General features: G+C 52.6%; 2 protein-coding genes, 1 long non-coding RNA gene and 1 pseudogene across 4 annotated transcripts in view; 2 read left to right on the top strand and 2 right to left on the bottom strand.

The window, feature by feature from the left end:
• Positions 1–1,734: 1,734 nt before the first annotated feature.
• Positions 1,735–5,724, bottom strand: LOC117068000 (annotated as a pseudogene). The gene is made up of 4 exons (XR_004430916.1): positions 5,562–5,724; positions 3,685–3,779; positions 3,420–3,515; positions 1,735–2,180 (listed from the first exon to the last, which is right to left on the bottom strand). The product of XR_004430916.1 is annotated as a 40S ribosomal protein S11-like (transcript).
• Positions 5,725–8,311: 2,587 nt separating this feature from the next.
• On the bottom strand, positions 8,312–24,772 carry LOC117067448. The gene is made up of 3 exons (XR_004430742.1): positions 24,491–24,772; positions 11,680–11,806; positions 8,312–8,506 (listed from the first exon to the last, which is right to left on the bottom strand). It is a non-coding gene; the product is annotated as an uncharacterized LOC117067448 (long non-coding RNA).
• LOC117067447 (peptidyl-prolyl cis-trans isomerase A-like) lies at positions 15,540–16,271 on the top strand. The gene has a single exon (XM_033184051.1). The coding sequence runs from the start codon at positions 15,623–15,625 to the stop codon at positions 16,157–16,159; it is 537 nt and encodes a 178-aa protein (XP_033039942.1). The 5' UTR covers positions 15,540–15,622; the 3' UTR covers positions 16,160–16,271.
• The window catches only part of LOC117067444 (angiotensin-converting enzyme), a 22,495-nt gene continuing 20,669 nt past the window's right edge, over positions 23,837–25,662 (top strand). Inside the window, exons 1-2 of the mRNA XM_033184049.1 lie at positions 23,837–24,191; positions 24,779–24,946. Coding sequence (XP_033039940.1) covers positions 23,928–24,191; positions 24,779–24,946 — 432 coding nt within the window. The 5' untranslated portion in view covers positions 23,837–23,927. The remainder of the gene's footprint in view (positions 24,192–24,778; positions 24,947–25,662) is intronic.

The following is a 25,662-nucleotide window of genomic DNA, read 5'->3' as shown; positions in this document are numbered from 1 at the left end:
GGAGGGAGAGGCCTGCACACCCGCTGCATGGCGGAGGCTCATGGCTACACCCAAACCCATTTTAAAGAACAGGCAATGCCACCAAACTGCTGTCCGGCACTAGGGCCCGGAGGGCTTGCGCCAGCTGCCAGACTGACTACCTTGTAACCCCGTTCTTGCTGCCTTGAAAGTCTGAGAAGTGTGCACTCCTTCAGCTTGGGAAAGGTGGGAAAGGAGAGGACCCTTCCTGCCCTTTCTTGAATGGCCCAAGATGAGTTCCAGGGCCTCCTGAGTTGTGCTCATGCCTGTAATCCCAGCAGTTTGGGAGGCCGAGGCGGGCGGATCACCTGAGATCGGGAGCTTGAGACCTCACCTGAGATCGGGAGCTCAAGACCAGCCTGACCAACACGGAGAAACCCCATCTCTACTAAAGATACAAAATTAGCCGGGCGTGGTGGCGCATGCCTGTAATCCCAGCTACTCGGGAGGCTGAGGCAGGAGAATCACTTGAACCCGGGAGGCAGAGGTTGTAGTGAGCCAAGGCCCCGCCATTGCACTCCAGCCTGGACAACAAAAGCAAAACTCCATCTCGAAAAAGAAAGAAATGCTGACTGTATTTCCCATGTTTCCACTCCCGTGTTTCCCCTCCCTTCCCACACCACGGAGCCACGCTAGCCTTTCTGTTCTCGGATGGACCAAGTTCACTCCCACCTCTCCATGGAATGTTCTTTCCTGGATCATCTCTGGGCACATTCTTTCAAATCTCAGCTCAAACATCACTTCCTCAGGCCTTCCCTGACCATCCGGAGGGCAGCTGGGGCAGGGGTTGGGAGGTAGGAGTGCTCCTGGATTCCACTGCTGGGAAGCCAGGCCTAGAGTGCCCCCTGGTCTCTGACAGAAAACATTTAAGGAGCGGGAAGCGTCAAGGAAGCAGGCAGAATGTGGAGAGAGAGCTGGAGACCCAGGCCGCAGACCCGCCTGGCACCTGGTTAGTCAATTCTAATTCTCCCTTGCTAGGGTTACCAGATTCAGAAAGAAGAGGAAAAAATTTAAAAAAAGATTCCCAGTTAAATTCAAATTCAGGCCAGGCGCAGTGGCTCACACCTGTAATCCCAGCACTTTAGGAGGCCGAGGTGGGTGGATCACCTGAGGTCAGGAGTTCAAGACCAGCCTGACCAACAAGGTGAAACCCTGTCTCTACTAAAAATACAAAAATTAGCTGGGCGAGGTGGCAGGCACCTGTAGTCCCAGCTACTTGGGAGGCTGAGACAGAGAATTGCTTGAACCTAGGAGGCGGAAGTTGCAGTGAGCCAGGATGGTGCCACTGCACTCCAGCCTGGGCAATGGAGCGAGATCCCTCAAAAAAACAAAACAAAAATTCAAATTCAGTTTTTTTTTCAGCATGAGCATTTTCCCAAACATTACATGCAGTATGCTAAAGATGTATTCTGGCTGAGTGCCATGGCTCACGCCTGTAATCCCAACACTTTGGGAGGCTGAGGCAGGCGGATCATTTGAGGTCAGGAGTTCAAGATCAGCCTGGCCAATGTGGTGAACCCCATCTCTACCAAAAACACAAAAATTAGCCAGGCATGGTGGTGGGTGCCTGTATTCCCAGCTACTGGGGAGGCTAAGACAGGAGAATGGCATGAACCCAGGAGGTGGAGGTTGAAGTGAGCCAAGATCACGCCACCGCACTCCAGCCTGGGTGACAGAGAGATAATCTCTTTTTTTTTTTTTTTAATGAGAAAATAACTTTATTTCATTGTGGGGAGCAGGCCGATGTCCAGACTCAGAACTTCTGGAGCTGCTTCTTGGTGCCGGCAGCCTTGGTGACCTTGAGCACGCTGAAGCGTGCTGTCTTGCTCAGGGGCCCACTGTGACGATGTCACCGTCTGGACGTCCCTGAAGCAGGGGGACAGGTGCACAGACATGTTCTTGTGGCGCTTCTGGAAGCGGTTGTACTTGCCGATGTAGTGGAGGTAGTCTCAGCGGATGACAATGGTCCTCTGCATCTTCATCTTGGTCACCACACCAGAGAGGATCCGCCCTCGAATGGAGACATTACCAGTGAAGGGGCATTTCTTGTCAATGTAAGTGCCCTCAATAGCCTCTTTGGGTGTCTTGAAGCCCAGACCGATGTTCTTGTAGTACCGCGGGAGCGTCTCCTTGCCAGTTTCTCCCAGCAGGACCCTCTTTTTGTTTTAAAAGATGGTCAGGCCGGGCGCGGTGGCTCAAGCCTGTAATCCCAGCACTTTGGGAGGCCGAGACGGGCGAATCACGAGGTCAGGAGATCGAGACCATCCTGGCTAACACGGTGAAACCCCGTCTCTACTAAAAAATGCAAAAAACTAGCCGGGCAAGGTGGCAGGCGCCTGTAGTCCCAGCTACTCGGGAGGCTGAGGCAGGAGAATGGCCTAAACCCGGGAGGCGGAGCTTGCAGTGAGCTGAGATCCGGCCACTGCACTCCAGGCCGGGCGACAGAGCGAGACTCCGTCTCAAAAAAAAAAAAAAAAAGAAAGATGGTCGGCTGCTTTTGGTAGGCACGCTCAGTCTGAATGTCCGCCATCTTTCCGGCCGCCCGAAAAAGGGAGATAATCTGTCTTAAAAGAAAAAATAAAGATGTGTTCCTCACATGTGAGCAGATGTCCTGTGTTTCATCCGACAATCCTACTGCTCTTGATTGGGTGTGGGAAGGACAGGGACAGGGCCTCCTGCAGTTCTAGCCCCTCCTGGCAATAGCTTCCTCCCTCATCTCTGAACCAGTTAACCCTCATTCAGCAGGGACTTCAGGCAGAGGCCCCGACCTTGGGCAGCAGAGGATACAAAGGGATAAGAGATGGATCCCCAGTCCTCAGACACTATAAGATTCAAACGCACACCATTCATTCTTAGAAGAGTTTTATTTTTGTACCTTCTCTGTGCCAGGCACTAGGTGAGATATTGGGGAACAGTGAACAAGACAGGCACCACCCCGTTCTCACGGGCCGTCAAGTCAGGGGAGCTGCACAGACACTTGGGGAGAGCCTTTGAAACTACTCTGCCCAATCCCATCTCTGACCAGCTTACAGAGGGAAAACCAGGATTAGATACAGGGCATAGGAGGGCCCTCAACCCGGATATGAGGGTCAGGGAAGGCATATTGGGTCATGACAGAATTATCGAGCCAGAAGATGCTCAGGTGTTAACCCAGCAAAGACAGGGAGGAGGCAGGAGTGTCCCTGGCTAGAGGAGCAAGGATGATGGCAAGGGAAGGCTGTGGGAGGCTAACGTGCAACTCTTAGGGCTCCCGGGCTTATCTTCATGAGGATTTGCCGGAGCCAGAGAATAGTGCAGAGTTGAGCCACAGGCTGCAGAATCAGCATGCAGGAGCCAAGACCCGTCCAGCTCAGGAGGGGGACTGCACTGAGGGACCTCACAATTGACAGACAGCCCCTTACCCCGTATCCTGCAGTGGGAGCAGCCTTAAGCCCGCGGGTATCATCTTCCGGGCCTGCTCCATGAGAAACTTGAAAGTACGAGGCTACTTTGATGAGCTTAAAATAGACCAATTAATCACTCAGGGAGAAAATCCATCTCCCAGCTTCAGGGGAGGGGACAGGAAAGCAGTAGCCCCGGCAGGACCTGCCAGAGCAGCCTGCAGCACAGCGGCCAAGTGGCAGGGCACCTGCAAGGCTTCCGGAGTCACCGACGACCGTGAGTCACCTGCAGCCTCTGGAATACAGGGGGAAGGAGGCTAAGGGATGTCATTGCCTGCGAGTTGTCACTCTGCCCCTGGTTAACCCCAAGGCTGGTCCAGTCTGGGGAAAACAAGACAGACAAAAACAGCCAAATACCACTGGGGCAAGAGGGATGGAGAGGCCATGAGAGCAAGGACAGTTAAGCCCCCCCCCTTTTTTTTTTTTTTTTTTTTTTTTTTTTTTTTTTTTTTTGAGACGGAGTCTCGCTCTGTCGCCCAGGCTGGAGTGCAGTGGCCGGATCTCAGCTCACTACAAGCTCCGCCTCCCGGGTTCACGCCATTCTCCTGCCTCAGCCTCCCGAGTAGCTGGGACTACAGGCGCCCGCCACCTCGCCCGGCTAGTTTTTTGTATTTTTAGTAGAGACGGGGTTTCACCGTGTTAGCCAGGATGGTCTCGATCTCCTGACCTCGTGATCGCCCGTCTCGGCCTCCCAAAGTGCTGGGATTACAGGCTTGAGCCACGCGCCCGGCCTTTTTTTTTTTTTGAGATGGAGTTTCGCTCTTCTCACCCAGGCTGGAGTGCAATGACAGCTCACTGCAACCACTGCCTCCCTGGTTCAAGCGATCCTCCTGCCACAGCCTCCCAAGTAGCTGGGATTACAGGAATGCACCACCACACCCAGCTAATTTTGTATTTTTAGTAGAGTCGGGGTTTCTCCATGTTGGTCAGGCTGGTCTCGAACTCCCGACCTCAGGCGATCCACCTGCCTTGGCCTCCCAAAGTGCTGGGATTACAGGTGTGAGCCACCACACCCGGCCCAGTTAAGCCACTTAGCCACATTTACCTCTGCTGGGCCAATGGAATGGGACATAGGGCTGATAAGCAGGGCTGGGGACCAGCTTCACAAAGGAGGTGGCACGGTAGCCCTGGGCACCCAAGGCAAGAGGCAGCCAAAGGACTGGGCTTCCCTAGATGCCCATTTCACTCCTGGGCAGCCCTCTGGGGAGGCCGCCCTTTCCATGAGGATTCCCTGGAGCCAGAGGAGCAGTGCAGAGCCCGGGTCACAGGCTGCGCATCAGCACACAGGAGCCAAGGATCCAATCTAGAGGAGGTCCGTTTTCTCTCCTTCCTTTCTTCCAACAAAGGCTTACTGGCACCTGCTGTGTGCCAGGCATTGTCCTAGGCCCCGGAGAGACAGTAATAGATCAGACAAGGTGTAATAGATCATCACAAGGTGTCTGCTTTCATGTAACACAAGAAGTGGGTAGACAGGGAATTAAAAAGTAATCTAACGTCTGGGTATGGTGGCTCACACCTGTAATCCCAGAACTTTGGGAAGTCAAGGCAGCCAGACCAGCCTGGCCAATATGGCGAAACCCATCTCCACTAAAAAAATACAAAAAGGAAAAAAAAAAAAATAGCCGGGCATGGTGGTGCATGCTTGCAGTCCCAGCTACTCGAGAGGCTGAAACACAAGAATTGCTTGAACCCGAGAGGCGGAGGTTGCAGTGAGCCGAGATTGCACCACGACACTCTGGGCAACAGAGTGAGACTGTCTCAAAAAAAAAAAAAAAAAAAACAACATACTACACATAATGACATATATACACACATATACATAGGTGTGTGTGTGTATATCTACACACACACATGCACAGAAACTTGACGGCACGTGTTTTGAAACACAGGTGTTATGTTTCAACCTAACAAGCAGCATGAGGAAAAAGCAGAAGGGGACGGGGCATCAGGCAAGGGCAGGCGCTTCTTGGGGGCACTAGGAAGGCTCTGGGAGAGAGAAGTGGGGTTGCAGGCCACATGAAGGTCTAGGGAAGGTGACTCCCATGGATGGAAGAGGGAGGGCAAAGGTGCTAAGCAGGAATATGCATGGTGTCTCCATCCTACCCTGCCCTCCCCCACTCCTGTCCCCAGCAAAGAGGAAAGTTGCTGAGTGTGCAGAGATAGGCAGGAGGAGTGCCAACAGGCCATCAGAGAGGGCAGAGTTTGAAGACGTGAGGTGTGTATCAGGGACCCCACCAGCGAGTCCTGGGATCCAGGAACCGTCCATAGACCCATGGCTGTAGCTGTGCCTGACCACGTCCCTCACATGCCAGCAAACCTGGACATCAGGCTGAGCTCCCCTCGTCCGACCCTGAAGGTTTGCCCTGCAGCCAGTGCTGTGGCTGAGCAGAGGTACTGCAGACCCAGCATTGCATTGCCCTGGCCACCTCTCCCCTCCAGGAAGGAAATCACGAAGTGGCTGTGTCCCCAGCGTGTCCTCAGTCCCCACCTCCTCACTTTTCTCCCTAAGTTGGTAGGTCAGTCAGTCAGCTGCTCTGTGAGTGCCAGGGGCAGCGGAGAGCAGGAACAGCCCCAGCTGTCCAGGACAGGGAAGCAAGTGTGCGAGGCCTGGGGTGAGAGATGATCATGGCCTTGGGTGGTATCAGCAGAGTGAACACACTGCTGATAATGACTGATCACCTCCAGGAACCCGCCATAAACGGCAGGGCTGGGACTCCTGCACTTTGTTCAAAACCTGTGAGGCTCCTAGGTTTCACCTGGCTCCTGAGGCTGCTCCAGCTCTGGCCGCACACCCAGCCCCTGGTTCTCCACCCCACTTCTCATCTCGGGACAGCAGTGAGGATGTGGTGGCTGCTCTGAACCAAAACTGCAGGGCGACAGAGCCACAGCCTGGAAGATGCCCCAACTGGGCACACTGACCTTGGCGACTCACGCCAAGGTCTCAGCAAGTCAGCTGCACAACTGTCCTGAGTGAGAGGTCTCACCTGACCCTGCTCTGCTCCCTCCTCTACTCCATCCTTTATGCTTCTCTTGGCCCGGGCTGTTGCCTCCTGCTGTGCACACCTATCAGGTCAGCTGATCCTTGTCGAGAGCAGATTAGATTCAAAGGGCACGGTGACTGTAACCCAGAGGCTCCCTCACCCAAGAAGCCAGTCCTCTAATCCCTCTCAGCCACTGGGAGACCCTTAGAGGTGGCCTGGAGCCAGAGGAATCACAGGCTCAGCTGTTCCGGCTGACCTCAGCCTCTAGCCTCATCGCCTCTATGGATCAGTCAGTGTTTCCTGCTCTTCCAGGGATCCAGGGACGGCTCCTGGAGCAGAGGCAGGGCCCTCCTACTCTTACAGCAAAAGTAGCTCAGGGCTTCTGGGTGGGTTTGTCTCAAGGCCTGGCCTCAAAGCTCTCAGACCCAAAAATGTTCTCCAAAGGTGGGTTCTTAGGTTCCAGGGCCCACAGCTGTTGGAAGAGGCTCTAACAGTCATTCCCCACTCTAGTTCTGTGAGTGCTCCTGCACAGTCTGGGCTGTGATGTCAGGTGCAGGTGGATGTGACCGGGTGCTCTCATCTGTCTAGAGAATTGTTTTCTCCCCTTCCATAGGCCCTTCTTCAGTTGATAAATCCAAGCACCCCTGGGGCTCACGTTGGCCCAGTGCTCAGTCCTGGCCACTTCATGTCACTGTGGGGTCCAAGCCCAGCTGCTCCTCCTTGCCTGGACACAGCAGCAAATGTGATTGCCCCATACCAGGTAGCTCAGGCTCCTAAGCTCTTTAGTACCCAGTGTAAAGACCCCCCATGACACCTCCCACGCTGTCCCCATTGCACCGCCACAGTGCCCAGGTACCAGGTCAGCACCAGCCTCCCCCAGCCAAGGCCCATTCAGACTCCTCTTAGGGTCTTTCCTCAGAAGCCCCTGGAGTCTTTCCCGCCAGCTGACCATTAGAGAAAAGGCATTGCCCCACTTCTCTCCTCCTCTGCACATCTGTCAACCCGGCCACCCTGCTCCCAAGGGGGATGGAATGTGGGGGCCTCGGCTTGGCCCCAGAAGTCCACTGCCACATTCCCCACAACATGAGACATTTTGCCTGTGACATCTGCAGGAAAAGCTCTCTCAAGAGGTGCTTCCTTTTTTTTTTTTTTTGAGACCTAGTCTCACTGTGTCACCCAGGCAGGAGTGCAGTGGTGTGATCCCGGCTCACTGCAGCCTCCGCCTCCTGGGTTCAAGCAATTCTCTCACCTCAGCCTCCCAAGCAGCTGGGATTACAGGCACATGCCACCACACACAGCTAATTTTTGTATTTTTAGTAGAGACAGGGTTTCACTGTGTTGCCCAGGCTGGTCTTGAACTCCTGACCTCAGCTGATCCACCCTCCTTGGCCTCCCAAAGTGTTGGGATTACAGGCATGAGCCACCGCACCCGGCCAAGAGGTGCTTCTTAAAGCAAATGGCTCCAAGTGAGCTAAAAACTAAATGTCATTTTCTCCCCTAGGAACACCTCATATGACCAATCATTGATGTCTTCCAGTGAATTTTTTTACTGAAGGGCTCTTGAGAAGGACTTGGGGGGCCACACAGGGGGGCAGGAAGCTGCCTGGGGCCAGAGACCCCTTCAGAGGACCTAGCCAGGCCCTAGACTTCTAGAGCTGAAGAATGGACCCAAAGATGAATTCGCTTCTTGTGTCCTGGGTCCCCTGATAGAGACTGTATGAGAAGCCAACAGGAGGAGGGTGCCTCTCCCAGCCCCAGGCTCCCACGGCCACTTGGACGGCAGCTGTCCCACCCTCCCCTCCTCCCCTCCCTCCCTCCCTTCTTCCCCTCCCCTCCCTCCCCTCCCTCCCCTCCCTGTGGGTCCCCCACATTTTTGTCTCTGCTCCCACTGCAGGCTGTTTTGTTCTTCCCTGACTCTGTTACCCTCCCCTGCTTCTCTTTCACAGTCTCCTCCCTTCCCTCAGTCTCTGTCCTTCTCCCTGAGCTGAGGTTCCCTGGGCTTCCAGAGGCAGATGGTCTCCAGCTCTTCAGAGAGTGGCTGCTTTCATTCCATTTTCTGGCCCCTGTCTGGGAACGATGAGGAAGAATCACACAGGCACCAGGTCAGTGTCATGGGGCTTTAGGGCTAGATGAGGCACCCCAGCCCCTGATCTCCTAGTGGAATTGGAGAGGGGTCCGTGGCACCCAGCTGGGGCCCTTGAAGCCCTCGGTGGTGCTGAGGCCCAGCAGGCAGGCAGTGCCTGGAGAACCCAGTTCAACTGCACGGGCATGGACAGGTGAAGCCAGCAGAGGCCTGGGTGCCCCAAGCTCCACCTCCACCTGCTGCTGAGGAGGAAGCTGGAGTCATTCATTCCCTGTCAGGCATTTTGCAAACCTGCTCTGTGTATGGGCAGTCAGAGCAGGGCTGGGCTGGGCTCTGGAAAAGGAAATGTGAGGGGGCCTGGTTTCCACCAGCCAAGGTCCCTGGGGAGGCAGATGTGCAAATGGTCACAGTGCTGAGTTCTGGATGATGCACTCATGCAAGGATGGGCTTTGGGGGAAGAAAAGTCAGGGAAGGCCGGACATGGTGGCTCACACCTGTAATCCCAGCAGTGTGGGAGGCAGAGGCGGGTAGATCACCTGAGGTCAGAAGTTCGAGGCCAGCCTGGCCAACATGGTGAAACCTCGTCTCTACTAAAAATACAAAAAATTAGCCAGGCATGGTGGCACATGCCTGTAATCTCAGCTACTCCGGACACTGTGGCATGAGAATTGCTTGAACCCGGGAGGCAGAGGTTGCAGTGAGCTGAGGTTGCACCATTGCACTCCAGCTTGGGCAAAAACAGCGAAACTCCATCTTAAAAAAAAAAGTCAAAGAAGACCTGCATTGAAGGATGGTGGGGAATGAGCAAGCCAGGGGTCGGGGGGCGCATTTCTGGCAGAAGAGTAAACGGCCCAGGGAGCCGCATCTGTGTGGCCTCCTGTGGGCCAGCCCTCGCAGACCACTGAGTTGTCAAGATGAAAATGGAGTCTTACTAGAGCTGCAAACATTTTTTAGTTTGCCAAGTAAGGACATTTAAAAAAATAGTCCTTTGTTCTCACCACCATTTTACAAAAGAAGTAATAATATCTCAACTACAAAAAATAAATAGAAAGGACGTTTGGAATAAAAGATACTGTGACCAAGAAAGGAGTGCTGGCAACTTGGCTGGTACATCTGGTTGATTTCCTATCTATGAATCAGTATTGCTGTTTTTCCCTCTTTATTGCTGACTACTGAACACTTTATCACCATCAGCCCTGCCCGGGAGCTGGCCTTCGGGAGGCGCTGAGAGAGGGACTTCTGTGGTAGAGCAAGGCCTGGGGAAATGGAGGAGGCAGCAGCCACGCCGAGAACTTTGCACTGACTCTCAGAGTGTGGATTTTATCCCCAAGGCAATGAGATGCCGGGGCAGGGCGCTAAGTGAGCAGATGCTGTCATCAGATTGGAGCATCCTCAGAGCTGTGTATAAAAATGGACTAGGGGCCGGGTGCGGTGGCTCACACCTGTAATCCCAGTACTTTGGGAGGCTGAGGCGGGCGGGTCACCTGAGGTTGGGAGTTCAACACCAGCCTGACCAACATGGAGAAACCCCGTCTCCACTAAAAATGCAAAATTAGCCGGGTGTGGTGGTACACGCCTGTAATCCCAGCTACTCCGGAGGCTGAGGCAGGAAAATCGCTTGAACCTGGGAGGTGGAGGTTGCAGTGAGCTGAGATTGCGCCATTGCACTCCAGCCTGGGCAACAAGAGCGAAACTCCATCTCAAAATAAAATAAAATTAATTAATTAATTAATTAATGGACTAGGAGAGGGACTGGGGGGACCAGAGGAGGGGGCCCAGTGGGAAATTATGAAGGTCTCTACTCAGGTGGGGACAGTGGCAGTAGGGCTGGAGAAAAGGGGAATTGAGGAGGACTTGAGGAGCTGGACAGTGAAGGGCAGGACCAGAGGGGCCACCCAGAGCTGGTGAGAGGTGTCATCCCTGTCCACATTCCCATAGGGACAGCAGCAGAGGGATCTTTGATTTCACTAGAGGCAGAACAAGAAGCAGGTTTAAGATTTGGGATTAGGCCAGGTGTGGTGGCTCATGCCTATAATCCCAGCCCTTTGGGAGGCTGAGGTGGGCAGATCACTCGAGGTCAGGAGTTCATATGGTAAAACCCCGTCTCAATAAAAAATACAAAAATTACCTGGGTGTGGTGGCGCACATCTGTAGTCCCAGCTACTCGGGAAGCTGAGGCAGGAGAATCACTTGAACCCGGGAGGCAGAGGTGCAGTGAGCTGAGATTGCACCACTGCACTCCAGCCTGGATGACAGAGCAAGACTCTGCCACAAAACAAAACGAAACAAAACAAAACAAAACAAAACATTTGGGATTAAAGGATTGGAGGAACATCCTGGCTCTACAGAATGTAACACTTGATACTGTCCAGCCGGAGTAGCCCAAGCCTTCACTCAGTCTGTGGGATGGAGAAGGAGGGGACAGCTGGTGGTTCCTGGTGGAGACACGTGTCTCCTTTTGTCTCCAGCTGTTGGGTGACCTTAGTCCACCTACCAACCACTCCGTGCCTTGGTTGTTTCCTTATCTGAAAAATGAGAATCAATGGTCCCTAACTCACAGGGTAGCTAGGAGGTTTCACTCCTCTGTGTAAAGCACTAAGATGCCTGGCTCAGTAGACACGGCCTCACGTTGCCATTTCACACGCCAGCACCCACGCAGCGCCCAGGCAGCACCGGGTAATGGAGAGCAGTTAACGTTGGTGACGTGAGGAAGGAGGCACAATCATGGCAAATACAAGGCCTAGCTTCAAAGGAAGGCCAGTTTCGGGGCCACCTTCTGGGCTTGGGATTAAGTGCAATTTTTTTTTTTTTTTTTGAGATGGAGTCTCGCTCTTTTTGCCCAGGCTGGAGTGCAATAGCGCGATCTTGCTCACTGCAACTTCTGCCTCCCAGGTTCAAGCGATTCTCCTGCCTCAGCCTTCCAAGTAGCTGGGATTACAGGCGCCCACACCACCATGCCCAGAGATTTTTTGTATTTTTAGTAGAAATAGGGTTTCTCCATGTTGGCTAGGCTGGTCTCCAGCTCCTGACCTTAGGTGATCTGCCCGCCTCAGCCTCCCAAAGTACTGGTATTACAGGTGTAAACTACCATGCCCGGTCTTGGGTGCTATTTTGAACCCCTTTGATGCCCTGTGAGCAGCTCTCACCTGCCACTCACCCAGTGCCTCAGGGGCAGGGAGGTCAACACTTCATGGAAAGTTCCATAGGATGAATGCCTGGTCCAGCAGGGTCCCAAGGGGCAGGGGCAGAGGCAGGCAGAGGAAAGGGTCACAAATCTCATAACCCTAGAAGGGAGTGAAAAGAGGAGCTGGCGGGCACAGCCACTCACCTCATAGCAGAGGACCTGCACCGTCAAAGCCAAACTAGCAGCATCTCCAAGACCCAATCCTTCATCTGCTTACCCACCCTTCCCACCTCCCCCCAAAACTGCTTCTAGCATGTTCCCCTCCCGATAGAAGGCATCATCACCCCTCCACTCCTCCTCCCCTCTCACCCCTACAGCCCATTCACAGCTACCCCTTTCGGTCCCACCTGCGGCCGGCCCCTAAACCTACTACTGCCCTCAGTCGTGGAGTCTCTTCCTTCCTGCTGGTGACAGGGCCTTCTGAGTTTGCTAAGCACGGATCTACACTGCATCAAAGAGATCAGAGAGGTCACTGGGAAAGGCAGATTTGGTCATGTTCCTCCCCAGCTAAAAACTGTTGCCCTCAGGAGGAAGTCTGAGCCCGCCTTAGCTCCATGGCCTCAGCTTCTGCAGTCTCCACACCACCCACAGCTCATGGCCTTTTGCCGATTGGTCAGTACGTCTTTCCAGATCTTCTGCTTGAAATGCAAGTCTTCTAACAACTCGCCTGCTGAACTCCTACCCCTCCTTTCAGCGCTCAGCTTAAGCATCGCCTGTGGCCAGGGCTCAGGGCCTGCCCTGCACCTCTGCATCGCCTCTCTGGGAATGGCTTGTTTAAATATCCGGGAGCTTGTAGAGGGGGTGTCAGAGGTGTTTGAACCAGAGCGACTCCATCTTGAGTGAGGGCTAGGAAAATGAAGTTGGGACTTGCATTCCCAGAATCTGGGCTGCACTCCCAGAAAGGTATTCCCAACCTCTAGATGTTTACAGTTAAGGAAATGAATTAATAATGTTTACTAAACAAACCCAAACGTGGGAGTGTCCAGATATCCCGATATCTTGAGAACAAAGGCATTCCTAATTTTTCTTCAAAGATAATAACATTGATTCTTGCAGAATGTGGTAATTTAAAAAAGGAATCCTTTATCACAAACCCCTGTAGCAGAGCATATCTCCCTATGATCTTTTTTTATCCTATATATATACAAGCATTGTACCTAGGGTGGACGCATTCCTCCTCTTACTTTGGGAACGCCCTACTCTGTCCAGGGAGTAGCTGTTCTTTCACCACTTGACTTTCTTAATAAACTTGCTTTTGCTTTGCACTGCAGACTCGCCCTGAATTCTTTCTTGAGCAAGATCCAAGAACCCTCTCTTGGGGTCTGGATCAGGACCCCTTTCCTTTAACAGTGCGACCAGGCTGTGCCTGCTCACCAGGGTGTCTGGGCACAGGGTCAGTGACTGCTCTTTGTGGGTCTTGGTGAAAACCTGTGGAGGAATGAGTGAGTGTAAGAAAGGGAAGGAGACATTTTTAATTAAGACCAGGCAAGATTAGGCAATTGGAGAAAAGACAGATATGAGTCAAAGCTTACTCACATGTTCCTGGCCTGAGAGGCAGAGATAGATTGTCACTGTGCGCAACCACAGCAGAGCTGGGCTGCATCCTGGGCCTGGAATGAAGAGGTACCTCCCTCTCCTCCCCTGCTTCCTGGGATTCCGGGCCTGACGTCCTATAGCAGGGTACCCTGGAGACAGGGCCAGACAACGAGCTGCACACGGCATTGTCCCTGGCATGTCACCATTTTTTGTAATTTATCGTTTTTTACTGTGGTGAAATACACCTAATGGTCGGGCGCAGTGGCTCACGCCTGTAATCCCAGCACTTTGGGAGGCCGAGGCGGGCAGATCACTGGAGGTCAGGAGTTCAAGACAAGCCTGGTCAACATGGTGAAACCTCATCTCTACTAAAAATACAAAAATTAGCCAGGCATGGTGGCACACACCTGTAATCTCAGCTACTTGGGAGGCTAAGGCACGAGAATCGCTTGAACCTGGGAGGTGGAGGTTGCAGTGAGCTGAGATTGCACCACTGCACTCCAGCCTGGCAACAAAGCTAGACTCCATCTCAAAAAAAAAAAAAAAAGCACAATGTCTTGCTTGGTAGGTTTGTGCTTAACCGAAAACTGGGGGAAAGAGCTAAAATGAGATGTGAAAGTGAAGATGGGATTGCTGAGTGAGTCAAAAGAAATTAAGATTGAACTTGACAGTCAGCATTTAAAAGGGAGAAGTCAGATGCACATCGACAAACTGGCCATTTTTCATATGGAAAAGATCCAGGAAAACATCTGAGGGTTTGCACTGACTCTCAGTTTCTATATGAGCCGCCGCAGGTGAGGAGGCTGCCGGAACAACCTCAGCCCTCTCCAGCTGCACCAAGGGAAGGAATTGCATTAAGTGAACCAGGGCTCCCTCTGAGCTTCTTAGGCCAGCTTTACTTAAATATGGGCAGCATAGTTTAGGAGAGATGTGGACAATCTGCAGTCCATTCACGAGGGGATGACAGAGCATCAGGATACAGAGAACTCCTCTCCTGGGGAATCATTGAAGGCACTGTGTTTCTCCTGGAGAAAAGGAGACATGCTTAGACATGGTTGCGGCCAGGTATGGTGGCTCACGCCTGTTATCCCAGCACTTTGGGGGGCCGAGGTAGGCGGATCATGAGGTCAGGAGATCAAGACCATCCTGGCTAACACGGTGAAACCCCGTCTCTACTGAAAATACAAAAAATTACCCGGGCATGGTGGCGGGTGCCTGTAGTCCCAGCTACTCGGGAGGCTGAGGCAGGAGAATGGGGTGAACCCGGAAGGCAGAACTTGCAGTGAGCCGAGATCATGATCATGCCACTGCACTCCAGCCTGGGCGACAGAGCGAGACTCTGTCTCAAAAAAATAAAAATGATTGATAAATAAATAAATAAATAAATAACAAAGACATGGTTGCTACCTCTCATCTTGCACAGTGGCCGTGTTGAAGAGAAAAGACTCATTGTTTCTCTAGAAAGCACAGTGAGAAACAATAAGCCTAGCCTGCGGCAGTGGCTCAGGCCTGTAATCCCAGCACTTTGGGAGGCCGAGGTGGGTGGATCACCTGAGGTTAGGAGTTCAAGACCAGCCTGACCAACACGGAGAAACCCTGTCTGTACTAAAAATACAAAATTAGCCAGGTGTGGTGGTTCGTTCATGCCTGTAATTCCAGCTACTCAGGAGGCTGAGGCAGGAGAATCACTTGAAACCTGGGAGGCGGAGGTTGCGGTGAGCCGAGATCACGCCATCGGCCGAGATCACGCCATCGCACTCTAGCCTGGGCAATACGAGCGAAACATCTCGATCTCTTGACCTCGTGATCCACACACCTCGTCCTCCCAAAGTGCTGGGATTACAGGTGTGAGCCACTGCGCCCGGCCAGAAATATTTTTTTAAACCACAGCTTTATGAAGATATAATTCATATACCATAAAATCCCCCCTTTTAAAGCATACAGTTGAGTGGCTTTTAGAATATTCAGAGTTGGCCGGGCGTGGTGGCTCAAGCCTGTAATCCCAGCACTTTGGGAGGCCGAGACAGGCGGATCACGAGGTCAGGAGATCGAGACCATCCTGGCTAACACGGTGAAACCCCGTCTCTACTAAAAAATACAAAAAAAAAAAAACTAACCGGGCGAGGTGGCGGGCGCCTGTAGTCCCAGCTACTCGGGAGGCTGAGGCAAGAGAATGGCATAAACCCGGGAGGCGGAGCTTGCAGTGAGCTGAGATCCAGCCACTGCACTCCAGCCCAGGCAACAGAGCGAGACTCCGTCTAAAAAAAAAAAAAAAAAGAATATTCAGAGTTGTACAACCATCACTACTAATGTCAGAACATTTCACTACCCCTAAAAGAAACCCCGTACCACAGATTCCGACGCTGCTGGGAGCCCTATCATGCCATGTCACATATATTATAGTATATATATATGCCCAGCCATGGTCAACCCCACTGTGTTCTTTGACATCGCCATCAACAGGGAGCCCTTGGGCCATGTCTCCTTCGAGCTGTTTGCAGACAAGTTTCCAAAGACAGTAGAAAACTTCCCTGCTCTGGGCACTGGAGAGAAAGGATTCGGTTATAAGGGTTTTGGCTTTCACAGAATTATTCCAGGGTTTATGTGTCAGGGTGGTGACTTCACACACCGTAATGGCACTGGTGGCAAGTCCATCTACGGGGAGAAATTTGATGACGAGAACTTCATCCTGAAGCAGACAGGTCCTGGCATCGTGTCCATGGCAAATGCTGGACTCAACACAAATGGTTCCCAGTTTTGTAACTGCACTGCTAAGACTGAGTGGTTGGACGGCAAGAATGTGGTCCTTGGCAAGGTAAAAGAAGGCATGAATATTGCAGAGGCCATGGAACGTTTTGGGTCCAGGAATGGCAAGACCGGCAAGAAGATCACCATTGCCGACTGTGGACAACTCTAATAAGTTTGACTTGTGTTTTATCTTCACCACCATATCATTCCTTTTGTAGCTGCGGAGAGCACCCTCCACCTCATTTGCTCACAGTAGCCTCTAATCTTTGTGCTCTCTCTCTCAGTTCCCTTTGGGTTCCATGTTTGCCTTATTCTCTTCCATGCCTAGCTGGATTGCAGAGTTAAGTTTATGATTATGAAATCAAAACTAAATAACAATTGCAAAAAGAAAAAGGAAGAGGCCGGGCGCGGTGGCTTATGCCTGTAGTCCCAGCACTATGGGAGGCTGAGGTGGGTGGATCACAAGGTCAGGAGATTAAGACCATCCTGGCTAACACAGTGAAATCCCGTCTCTACTAAAAATACACAAAAAATTAGCCAGGCGTCCTGGCGTGCACCTGTAATCCCAGCTACTCAGGAGGCTGAGGCAGGAGAATGGCGTGAACCTGGGAGGCGGAGCTTGCAGTGAGCGGCGATTGGGCCACTGCCCTCCAGCCTGGGCGACAAGAGTGAGACTCCGTCTCAAAAATAAAAAAAGAGAAAGAAGAAAGAAACCCTATGCCCTTTGTCACTCATTCCCTTTCCTCCTCCCCCAAGCCCCTGGCAACCACTAATCTATTTTCTGTCTCTATGGATTTGCCTATTCTGGACATTTCATATAAACGGAGTCATACAATATGTGGCCTTTTGTGACTGGCTTTTTTCTTTTCTTTTTTGTTTTTTTGTTTTGTTTTGTTTTGTCTTTTTGTTTGTTTGCTTGTTTTTGTTTTTGAGTCGGAGTTTCGCTCTTGTCACCCAGGCTGGAGTTCAGTGGGGCTCACTGCAACCTCTGCCTCCCAGGTTCAAGTGATTCTCCTGCCTCAGTCTCCCGAGTAGCTGGGATTAGAGGTGCACTCTGGCACGCCTGGCTAATTTTTGTATTTTTAGTAGAGATGGAGTTTTGCCATGTTGGCCAGGCTGGTCTCTAACTCCTGACCTCAGGTGATCCGCCCACCTCAGCCTCCCAGGCCTGAGCCACTGCGCCGGGCCTGGCTTTTATCACTTAGCATACCGGTTTCAAGGTTCACATATATTATAGTATATATAACTACTTCATTCCTTTTTTTTTTTTTTTTTTTGAGGCGGAGTCTCGCTCTATCGCCTGGACTGGAGTGCAGTGGCCGGATCTCAGCTCACTGCAAGCTCCATCTCCCAGGTTTACGCCATTCTCCTGCCTCAGCCTCCCGAGTAGCTGGGACTACAGGCGCCGCCACCTCGCCCGGCTAGTTTTTGTATTTTTAGTAGAGGCGGGGTTTCACCGTGTTAGCCAGGATGGTCTCGATCTCCTGACCTCGTGATCCGCCCGTCTCGGCCTCCCAAAGTGCTGGGATTACAGGCTTGAGCCACCGCGCCCGGCCCTTCATTCCTTTTTATGGCTGAATAAACACTCTACTGTATGAGTATACCACATTTTGTTTACACATTCATCAGTTGATGGACATTGGGGTTGTTTCTAAAGCTTAGCTATTATGAATAATATTATGCTGCTATGAGCATTGCTGTACAAGTTTTTGTGTAGATATGTTTCAATTTTCTAGGAGTAGAAATAATGAGGTCACATGGTAATTCCATGTTTAACATTTTGAAGAACTGCCGATCTGTTTTCCAAAGTGGCCTCACCATTTTACAATCCAACTAGCAATGTATAAGGATTCCAATTTCTCCATTGCTTTGCCAATATTTGCTATTGTCTATTTTTATTTTTTTCCATCTTAGTGGGCACGAAGTGTTTCTCATTGTGATTTTATTTGGATTTCCCTGACAGCTAATGAAGTTGAACATCTTTTCCATGGGCTCATTGGCCATTTGTACATCTCTTGGGAGAATGTCTATTCAAATCCCTTGCCCTTTTTTTTTTTTTTGAGACGGAGTCTCACTCTGTTGCCCAGGGTGGAATGCAGTGGCACGATCTCAGCTTACTGCAACCTCCGCCTCCCGGGTTCAAGCAATTCTCCTGCCTCAGCCTCCCGAGTAGCTGGGACTACAGGTGCCCGCCGCCACACCCAGCTAATTTTTTGTATTTTAGTAGAGACAGGGTTTCACCATGTTGCTCAGGCTGTTCTTGAACTCCTGAACTCAGGCAATCCACCCACCTCGGCCTCCCAAAGTGCTAGGATTACAGGCATGAGCCACCGTGGCTAGCCCCTTGCCCATTTTTTAATTGAGTTACTTGTCTTTTTATTATTGAGTTGTGCGAGTTCTTTTTTAGAAAATAAGTTGTGGTTTTTTTAAGAGACTGGGTCTCACTATGTTGCCCAGGGTGGAGTGTAGTGCCTGTTCCCAGGCACAGTCATGGCACACTACAGCCTCAAACTCCTGGACTTAAGCAATCCTGCCTCAGCTTTCTAAGTAGCTGGGATCACCAGTATGCACCACCATGCCAGCTATGAGTTTTTTATATATTCTGAACACGAGTCTCTAACATACAGTAGTCCCTCCCTTATCTAAAGTTTCACTTTCTGAGGTTTCAGTTACCTGGGATTGACTTTGGTCCAAAAATATTAAATGGAAAATTCCATAAACAAACCATAAGTTTTACATTGCACACTATTCTGAGGAGAGTGATGAGATTTCACCGACTCAAGACACAAATCATTCCTTTGTCCAGCAGAGCCACAATGTACATGCGGCCCACCTGCTAGTCACATAGGGGCCATCTCAGTTATCAGAAGGACTGTCTCAGCATCGCAGCACTAGTGTTCAAGCAACGGAACCCTTATTTTACTTCATAAAGGGTCCCAAAGCACGAGAATACCCGTGCCACAATTTAGATCTGCCAAAGGGAAGCCAAACAGTGCTTCCTTTAAGGGAAAAGGTGAAAGTTCTCGGCTTCAGAAAGAAAAAGATCGGCTGTATGCTGAAGTTCCTAAGATCATGAATCTATCCATGAAATTTTGAAGAAGGAAAAAGAAATTCATATTCATTTTGCTGTCACACCTCAAACTGCAAAAGTTGTAGCCACGGTGTGTGACCAGTGCTTAGTTAAGAAGGAAAAGGAGGCCGGGCACAGTGGCTCACACCTGTAATCCCAGCACTTTGGGAGACCAAGGCAGGCGGATCACCAGGTCAGGAGATCAAGACCATCCTGGCTAACACGGTGAAACCCCGTCTCTACTAAAAATACAAAAAATTAGCCAGGCATGGTGGTAGGCGCCTGTAGTCCCAGCTACTCGGGAGGCTGAGGCAGGAGAATGGCGTGAACCCAGGAGGTGGAGCTTGCAGTGAACCGAGATCGCACCACTGCACTCTAGCCTGGACGACAGAGCAAGACTCCACCTCAAAAAAAAAAAAAAAAAAGAAGGAAAAGCCATTATACATTTGTGAAGACATGGACAGAAATGTGTCCTGATTGTGGTGCCAGAAAGCACTGAGCCTACTAGAAGACGTCAGCAAAAGATCCCCTGAAAAGTGACTCCAAGTCATTCACTGTAAGGGATGGTTATACAGATGCAGGAATACAGAAGGTCAATAGTAGCTAAAGCTACATCACAGCTTAACACTACATCATCCACCTCACTTCATCTCATCACATCCGTATTGTGTCATTGTGAGGATAGAACAGGAAGATATTTTGATAGAGAAAGAGAGACCATATTTACATAACTTTTATTACAGAAGTTATAATTGTTCTATTTTATTGTTAGTTATTGCTAATCTCTTACTGCACCTAATTTATAAATTAAACCTTGTTATAGGTATGTATGTATAAGAAAAAATATAGTGTATATAGGACTTGGTGCTTTCTTCAATTTCAGGCATCCATTGAGAGTCTTGGAATGTACCCACTGAGGATAAGTGGGGGCTGCTGTACATACTTTGTAAATATCTTTTCTCATCCCATGGGTTGTCTTTTCATTTTCTTTCTTTCTTTTTTTTTTTTTGAGATGGAGTTTCGCTTTTGTTGCCCAGGCTAGAGTATAATGGTGCGATCTCGGCTCACCGCAGTCTTCGCCTCCCAGGTTCAAGCGATTCTCCTGCCTCAGCCTCCTGAGTAGCCAGGATTACAGGCATGAATCACCATGCCTGGCTAATTTTTATATTCTTAGTAGAAACGGGGTTTCTCCATGTTGGCCAGGCTGGTCTCGAACTCCCGACCTCAGGTAATCCACCCGCCTCGGCATCCCAAAGTGTTGGGATTACAGGCGTGAGCCACGGTGCCTGGCTGTCTTTTCATTTTCTTGATGGTGTCCATTGAAGCACAAGTTTTAAATTTTGATGAAGACCAATTTATCTGTTTTTTCTTTCAACACTTATGCTTTTGGTGTCATATCTAAGAAACCACTGACTAATCCAAGGTTACAAAGATTGTTGCCTACGTTTTCTTCTAAAAGTTTTATGGTTTTAGTTCTTACATCAAGGTCTATTTTCAGTTGACTTTTTTTTTTTTTTTTTTTTTTGAGACAGGGTCTTACTCTGTCACCCAGGCTGGAGTGCAGAGGCACGATCATGGCTCACTGCAGCCTCAACCTCTTGGGCTCAAGCGATCCTCCCACCTCAGCCTCCCAAGTAGCTGGTACTAGAGACATGTGCCACCATGACCAGCTAATTTTTTTGTAGAGATGGAGTTTCACCATATTGCCCAGGCTGGTCTCAAACTCCTAAGCTCCAGCAATCCGCCCACCTCAGCCTCCCAAAGTGCCAGGATTATAGGCATAAGCCACTGCACCTAGCCCCAAATTGTGTATATGGTATTAGAAAGCGGTCCAATTTCATTCTTTTATATGTGGAAATCCAGTTGCCCCAGCACCATTTGTTAAAAATATTTTCTTCCCCATTTAATTGTCCTAGTATTCTTGTCACAACCAATCGAACATAATTGTACAGGTTCATTTCTGAACTCTCAGTTCTAGTCCATTGTTGAGCATATCTTTTAAGGGCTGTTTTTCTCTCCTGTGGTAACTGGTGACCCGTACTTCCTGGAAGAGAGATGAAAAGATTCCCAAGCCAACTGAGTTACCTTGAGTGGGTCAGGTCTCTGTGGCTCTCTGCACCTGCTTCTTCATAATGACATCCTCCTGCAGGATTTGAGCCTTCTCTTTTGTTGTGACAGCAGCCCAGGAGGTGGCTGACTGCCCAGACAGCCTTATCTCTTTCCTACCTCTCAAGGTTATTGTAAATACCAAATTAGATTGTTTATACACAAGAATTTAGCACTAAAGCACTATACAAATGTAAGCTATATATTTCTATTTATACTTCTCCTTCATGAATAAGACCCTAAAAATAGAAGATATTTTTAATTTTTACTCATTGGGCTTAAGGTTGCAGTGTCTGCATTATTGCAAATTCCAAATTAATGAAGACTGGCTCTTCTTATCTTATTCCTGTAGAAGGGTGTGCACTCACCCCGGAGTGTGAATATGAGTGTGGGTCATTTCCTCTTTCCTCTGCACCCTTCCTTGGATGAGGTTGTGCCCTGTGCCAGGCACCATGCTAAACTCTGGGAAAACCACCGAGAATAAGGCAGACACCATCCCTGCCCTCCGGGAACATACAATTTACTGAAGAAGCTGGGGGATTTAACAAGCCATTCTAATAAAGCTTTACAGTGAGGGAGGTGAAGGGTGATACCTCCCCCAGCCCTGGTGTCAGCTGCTCCAGGTCCAGGAGAAGACTTCGATTATCTTCCAACCCTGTTGGAAGTGGAGGTGGAGGCTGTTTATTGCTGACACAGCCCCTAACCCAGGGTCTACAGACACTGTGGAAATGCCTTGCAGTCAGACCGGAGAATGAACCAGCAGAAGCAATGCCAGCCCTCCATCCTCCTGAACAGGGTTCTCAGGAGCTCTTCGGAGTCGAGGTCGGCCTCTGGCTGAGGGGCTCTGGAGACAGGTTAGGACTCAGGCTCCTCTCCTCTCTATTCATCTCCCCTCCCTTGGACCCCTCCTTCAAAAGCTGACAGAGCCCCACTCTCCTCTCTCCCCTACCCAAGCCTCTGTCCACAAAGAGACTGCTTCCTCCCAGAAGACAGCAGCTCATTTGCACACAGACACCCGTGACCCTCAAAGCCTGGAAGACCAAGCTGTTAGGACCCCTGAGAGCAGGGTGGCTCCTGGGAGGAGAGCCCAGGTCACCACCTTGCCCTCCCCTGGCCCCTGGCCCTCCATGGGGCTGCTCTGATCACAAATGTCCACCCACGTAGCTGGCCCTGAAGTGCACCCACGTCCCCTGGTATCCACTGGTTCTCCAAGCCAAACTGGGCAGGGAGGAGTTGTGAGGGAAAACTGCAGGTCGGGAGGGAGGCTGGCAAAGCGGGCCAGGGCCAGGCCTGACCCCAGCTCTCCTCTCCTGGCCAGCGTTTAACAAGGCCCTGCCTTCTCCCTCCAGGGCTAGGGACAGCCACCTTCTTCCTCTCCACACCGCCCCCTCTCCCCTGGCACCACGTCATCTGACAAGACTGCGATCTCACTGGAGGTGCACCTCACAGGGGTACGCCGGGTCACAGCTTCCTGCACGCACTCCACGCTGCACGGGAAGGCGCACGCGTCCCTCAGAGCCACAGACACCATCCCCCACTCACGCAGAAGCCCAAGTGATTCCCAACAGCCCCCAGCAGCCTAATGGGTTAGGGTCTTGGGAGCAGCTGTCCTTGGCTCCTTCCCTGATCCCACCGCTCAGCTTCACCCCGCGGTTCCTCCATTGCCCCACCTCCCACCGCGCCACAGGGCCTCTGCCAGGGTCAAGGGGCCTCCCACCTCTCGGCAGGCGCCACGGTGCAGAGGAGGCCTCCACAACCGCCGTGTGCGCCAGTAGGACAACACTGATCTCCCTCCCCCACACTTGTCACTTTGAGGGACACGTGGATGAGACAGGAAAAGACAGGGGAATGTGGAGACCTGAGGTGACTTGGAGCAAGCCTCTCAACCTGAGTGGCAATTTCTTCATCTGTAAAATGAGGGGGTTGTTCTTATCTCTGAGGCTTTGTGTCGCTCTCAAAGCCTGCCAGCCTCGGGTTCTAGGATTCTGTTGGGATCGTGTGTGCTGTTTTCTGCTGAGCGACTGACTGGCAGCCTGTGTCCCCGGGGGAAAGAGGGCAGGCGCTCCAAAGCTCCTGCGCTCCGTGGCTCTCGGCTCTCTCTCTCTGGCAGCCCCCCGCCCCAAGCCCCAGGTGTGCCGGCCGCCCTGAGCCTTTCCAGCACCTCCCGGAGGCGCCTGCGGGACACCTAAGGTCCGTCCCCCCTCCCGCTCCTCTCCCCCCGCCACACCCCCACCTCCGGCAGGCGACGTCCCCGCCCCTCGACCACGGCCTGGTGAAGAAGCCGGCCAGGCCCCATCAGCCCCATCCCCGCCGCACGAGCGGCGCCTGCGGACAGCTCCTGGGGCCCCGGCCTTGTCACTCCGGAGGCGGGAAGCTCCGGGGGGTCGGGCCGGGAAGATCCAGCCGGAGGCCGCTGGGCTCCCGGGCCCTGGCCGAGGCTGCGCGGCCGCACGGTGGGCAGGCTCGGGTGTTCTGGCAAACTGCCGGGTCCCCATCTTCAAAAGAGAGGAGGCCCTTTCTCCAGCTTCCTCTGCGGGAGCCCAACCCAGCCCCATCCCGCCACCCTCGGACTGCACCTCGGCCCCTCCCCGGCCCGCGCCCCTGCCCGGGGCGGGCCAGGAACCAAGGCCCGCGTCGCGGGGGACTTTGGAGCGGAGGAGGAAGCGCGGCGGGGCGGGGGCGGGGGTGTGTTGGGTTTTATAACCCGCAGGGCGGCCGCGGCGCGGGAGAGGGGGCAGCGCCGAGCACCGCGCACCGCGTCATGGGGGCCGCCTCGGGCCGCCGGGGGCCGGGGCCGCTGCTGCCGCCGCTGCTACTGCTGCTGCTGCTGCTGCTGCTGCCGCCGCCGCAGCCCGCCCTGGCGCTGGACCCCCGGCTGCAGCCCGGCAACTTTTCCGCCGACGAGGCCGGGGCGCAGCTCTTCGCGCAGAGCTACAACTCGAGCGCCGAACAGGTGCTGTTCCAGAGCGTGGCCGCCAGCTGGGCGCACGACACCAACATCACCGCCGAGAACGCACGGCGCCAGGTGGGCGCCCGGGCCCGGGTGGGGGCGGGGCGGGGCCGCGGCGGCCAATCACAGCGCGCGGCCGGCTTATGGGGCGGGCAGGCTGGCGCCCTCGGCCCGAACCCCACCCCGACCCCCCACCCTCGCCTCAACAGTCAGCAGCCGGGGGGCCCGAGCGCCGGGCTGCGCGCACGACCTCCACTCCCAGCATGCATGAGTTGGATGGATGAGGCGGGCTGCTCCGAGGCCGCGCCCGCCTTTGCCGAGGGTGCTGGACTCGGCTCTGTGGCCCCCGCGCTCTCGGGCCGCTGCCTGCTCACCTCCGGACGCTGTCACTGTCACCGCACTGCACTGTCCATTCACCCTCCACTCGCCTGGCCTCTTTTGTGGTCCCAATTTCTGCTCCACCTTTCCCATGAGGCAGATTCCTTCCAGAAGGAGGAAGCGCGGCTTCCGCAAACTAAGGTCTCCCGCAGGAATCTCCCCAGGGCTCGGGCTCTGGAAGCCCTTGGCCTTCCTCCCCTCCCCCAGCACCGTGGCTTCCCCTCTATGGCGTGCATCTAAGTGGGGTCCTGCCTACACCCTGCCTGCCCTCCTGGTGCCTATAGGAGGAAGCAGCGCTGCTCAGCCAGGAGTTTGCCGAGGCCTGGGGCCAGAAGGCGAAGGAGCTGTATGAACCGATCTTGCAGAACTTCACCGACCCGGAGCTGCGCAAGATCATCGGAGCTGTGGGCACCCTGGGCTCTGCCAATCTGCCCCTGGCTAAGCGGCAGCAGGTGGGCTGAGGGCCGAGGGAGAGCTTGGGGGCGGCCTCCCAGTGCCCCATCGTGGGGGTTGGGGGAGAGCAGCCCGTCAGGGAGGGAAGGACCCTGGGATCCACATGGGCCCTGGCAGAAGGGAAAGCCCAGGTAAGCACAGAATGGCTTTCTGAAGCATTGATTTTTCTTGGAGATGGGGTGGGGTGTTACTTTCTGTTAAAGGAAGCATTCTGGAGTGGGAAGCCAAAATCAAATACGCCTCTACCTAGGCTGGTTTATGAGCTTCCTTGGAAGGGTTGAGAAGGGCTGGGCGTGGTGGCTCACGCCTGTAATCCCAGCACTTTGGGAGGCTGAAGTGGGTGCATCGCTTGAGCCCAGTAGTTCAAGACCAGCCTGGCCAACATGGCAAAACCTCGTCTCTACAAAAAATAATAATAATAATAATAATAATACAAAAAATTAGCTGGGCTTGGTGGTGCGTGCACCTACAGTCCCAGCTACTATTGAGGCTGAGGTGGAAGGATCACCTGAGCCCAGGAGGTCAAGGCTACAGTGAGCTGTGATTGCACTACTGCACCCCAGCCTGAGTGACAGTGTGAGAACTCCCTCCCAAAAAAAAAGAGAGAGAAAAGGTTGAGAAAGACTGAGAAGTCACCAAAGCCAGAGAATGGGAGGAATCTGCCCTCACTGCAGGGCGGTACCAAGCTGGGACTTGACCCTGACCCTGACTTTCA

This window comes from Trachypithecus francoisi, unplaced genomic scaffold (genome assembly GCF_009764315.1).
Source record: "Trachypithecus francoisi isolate TF-2019V2 unplaced genomic scaffold, Tfra_2.0 Lachesis_group20, whole genome shotgun sequence".
In the NCBI taxonomy this organism is placed as follows: Eukaryota; Metazoa; Chordata; class Mammalia; order Primates; family Cercopithecidae; genus Trachypithecus; species Trachypithecus francoisi.
The sequence above is the reverse complement of the archived record's forward strand: the minus strand, read 5'-3'. Positions and strand labels throughout refer to the sequence as shown.

What these genes read in the sequence shown, in the direction of transcription:
- LOC117067447 (XM_033184051.1), top strand. Translation starts at nt 15,623, where the DNA reads ATGCCATGTCACATATATTATAGTATATATATATGCCCAGCCATGGTC.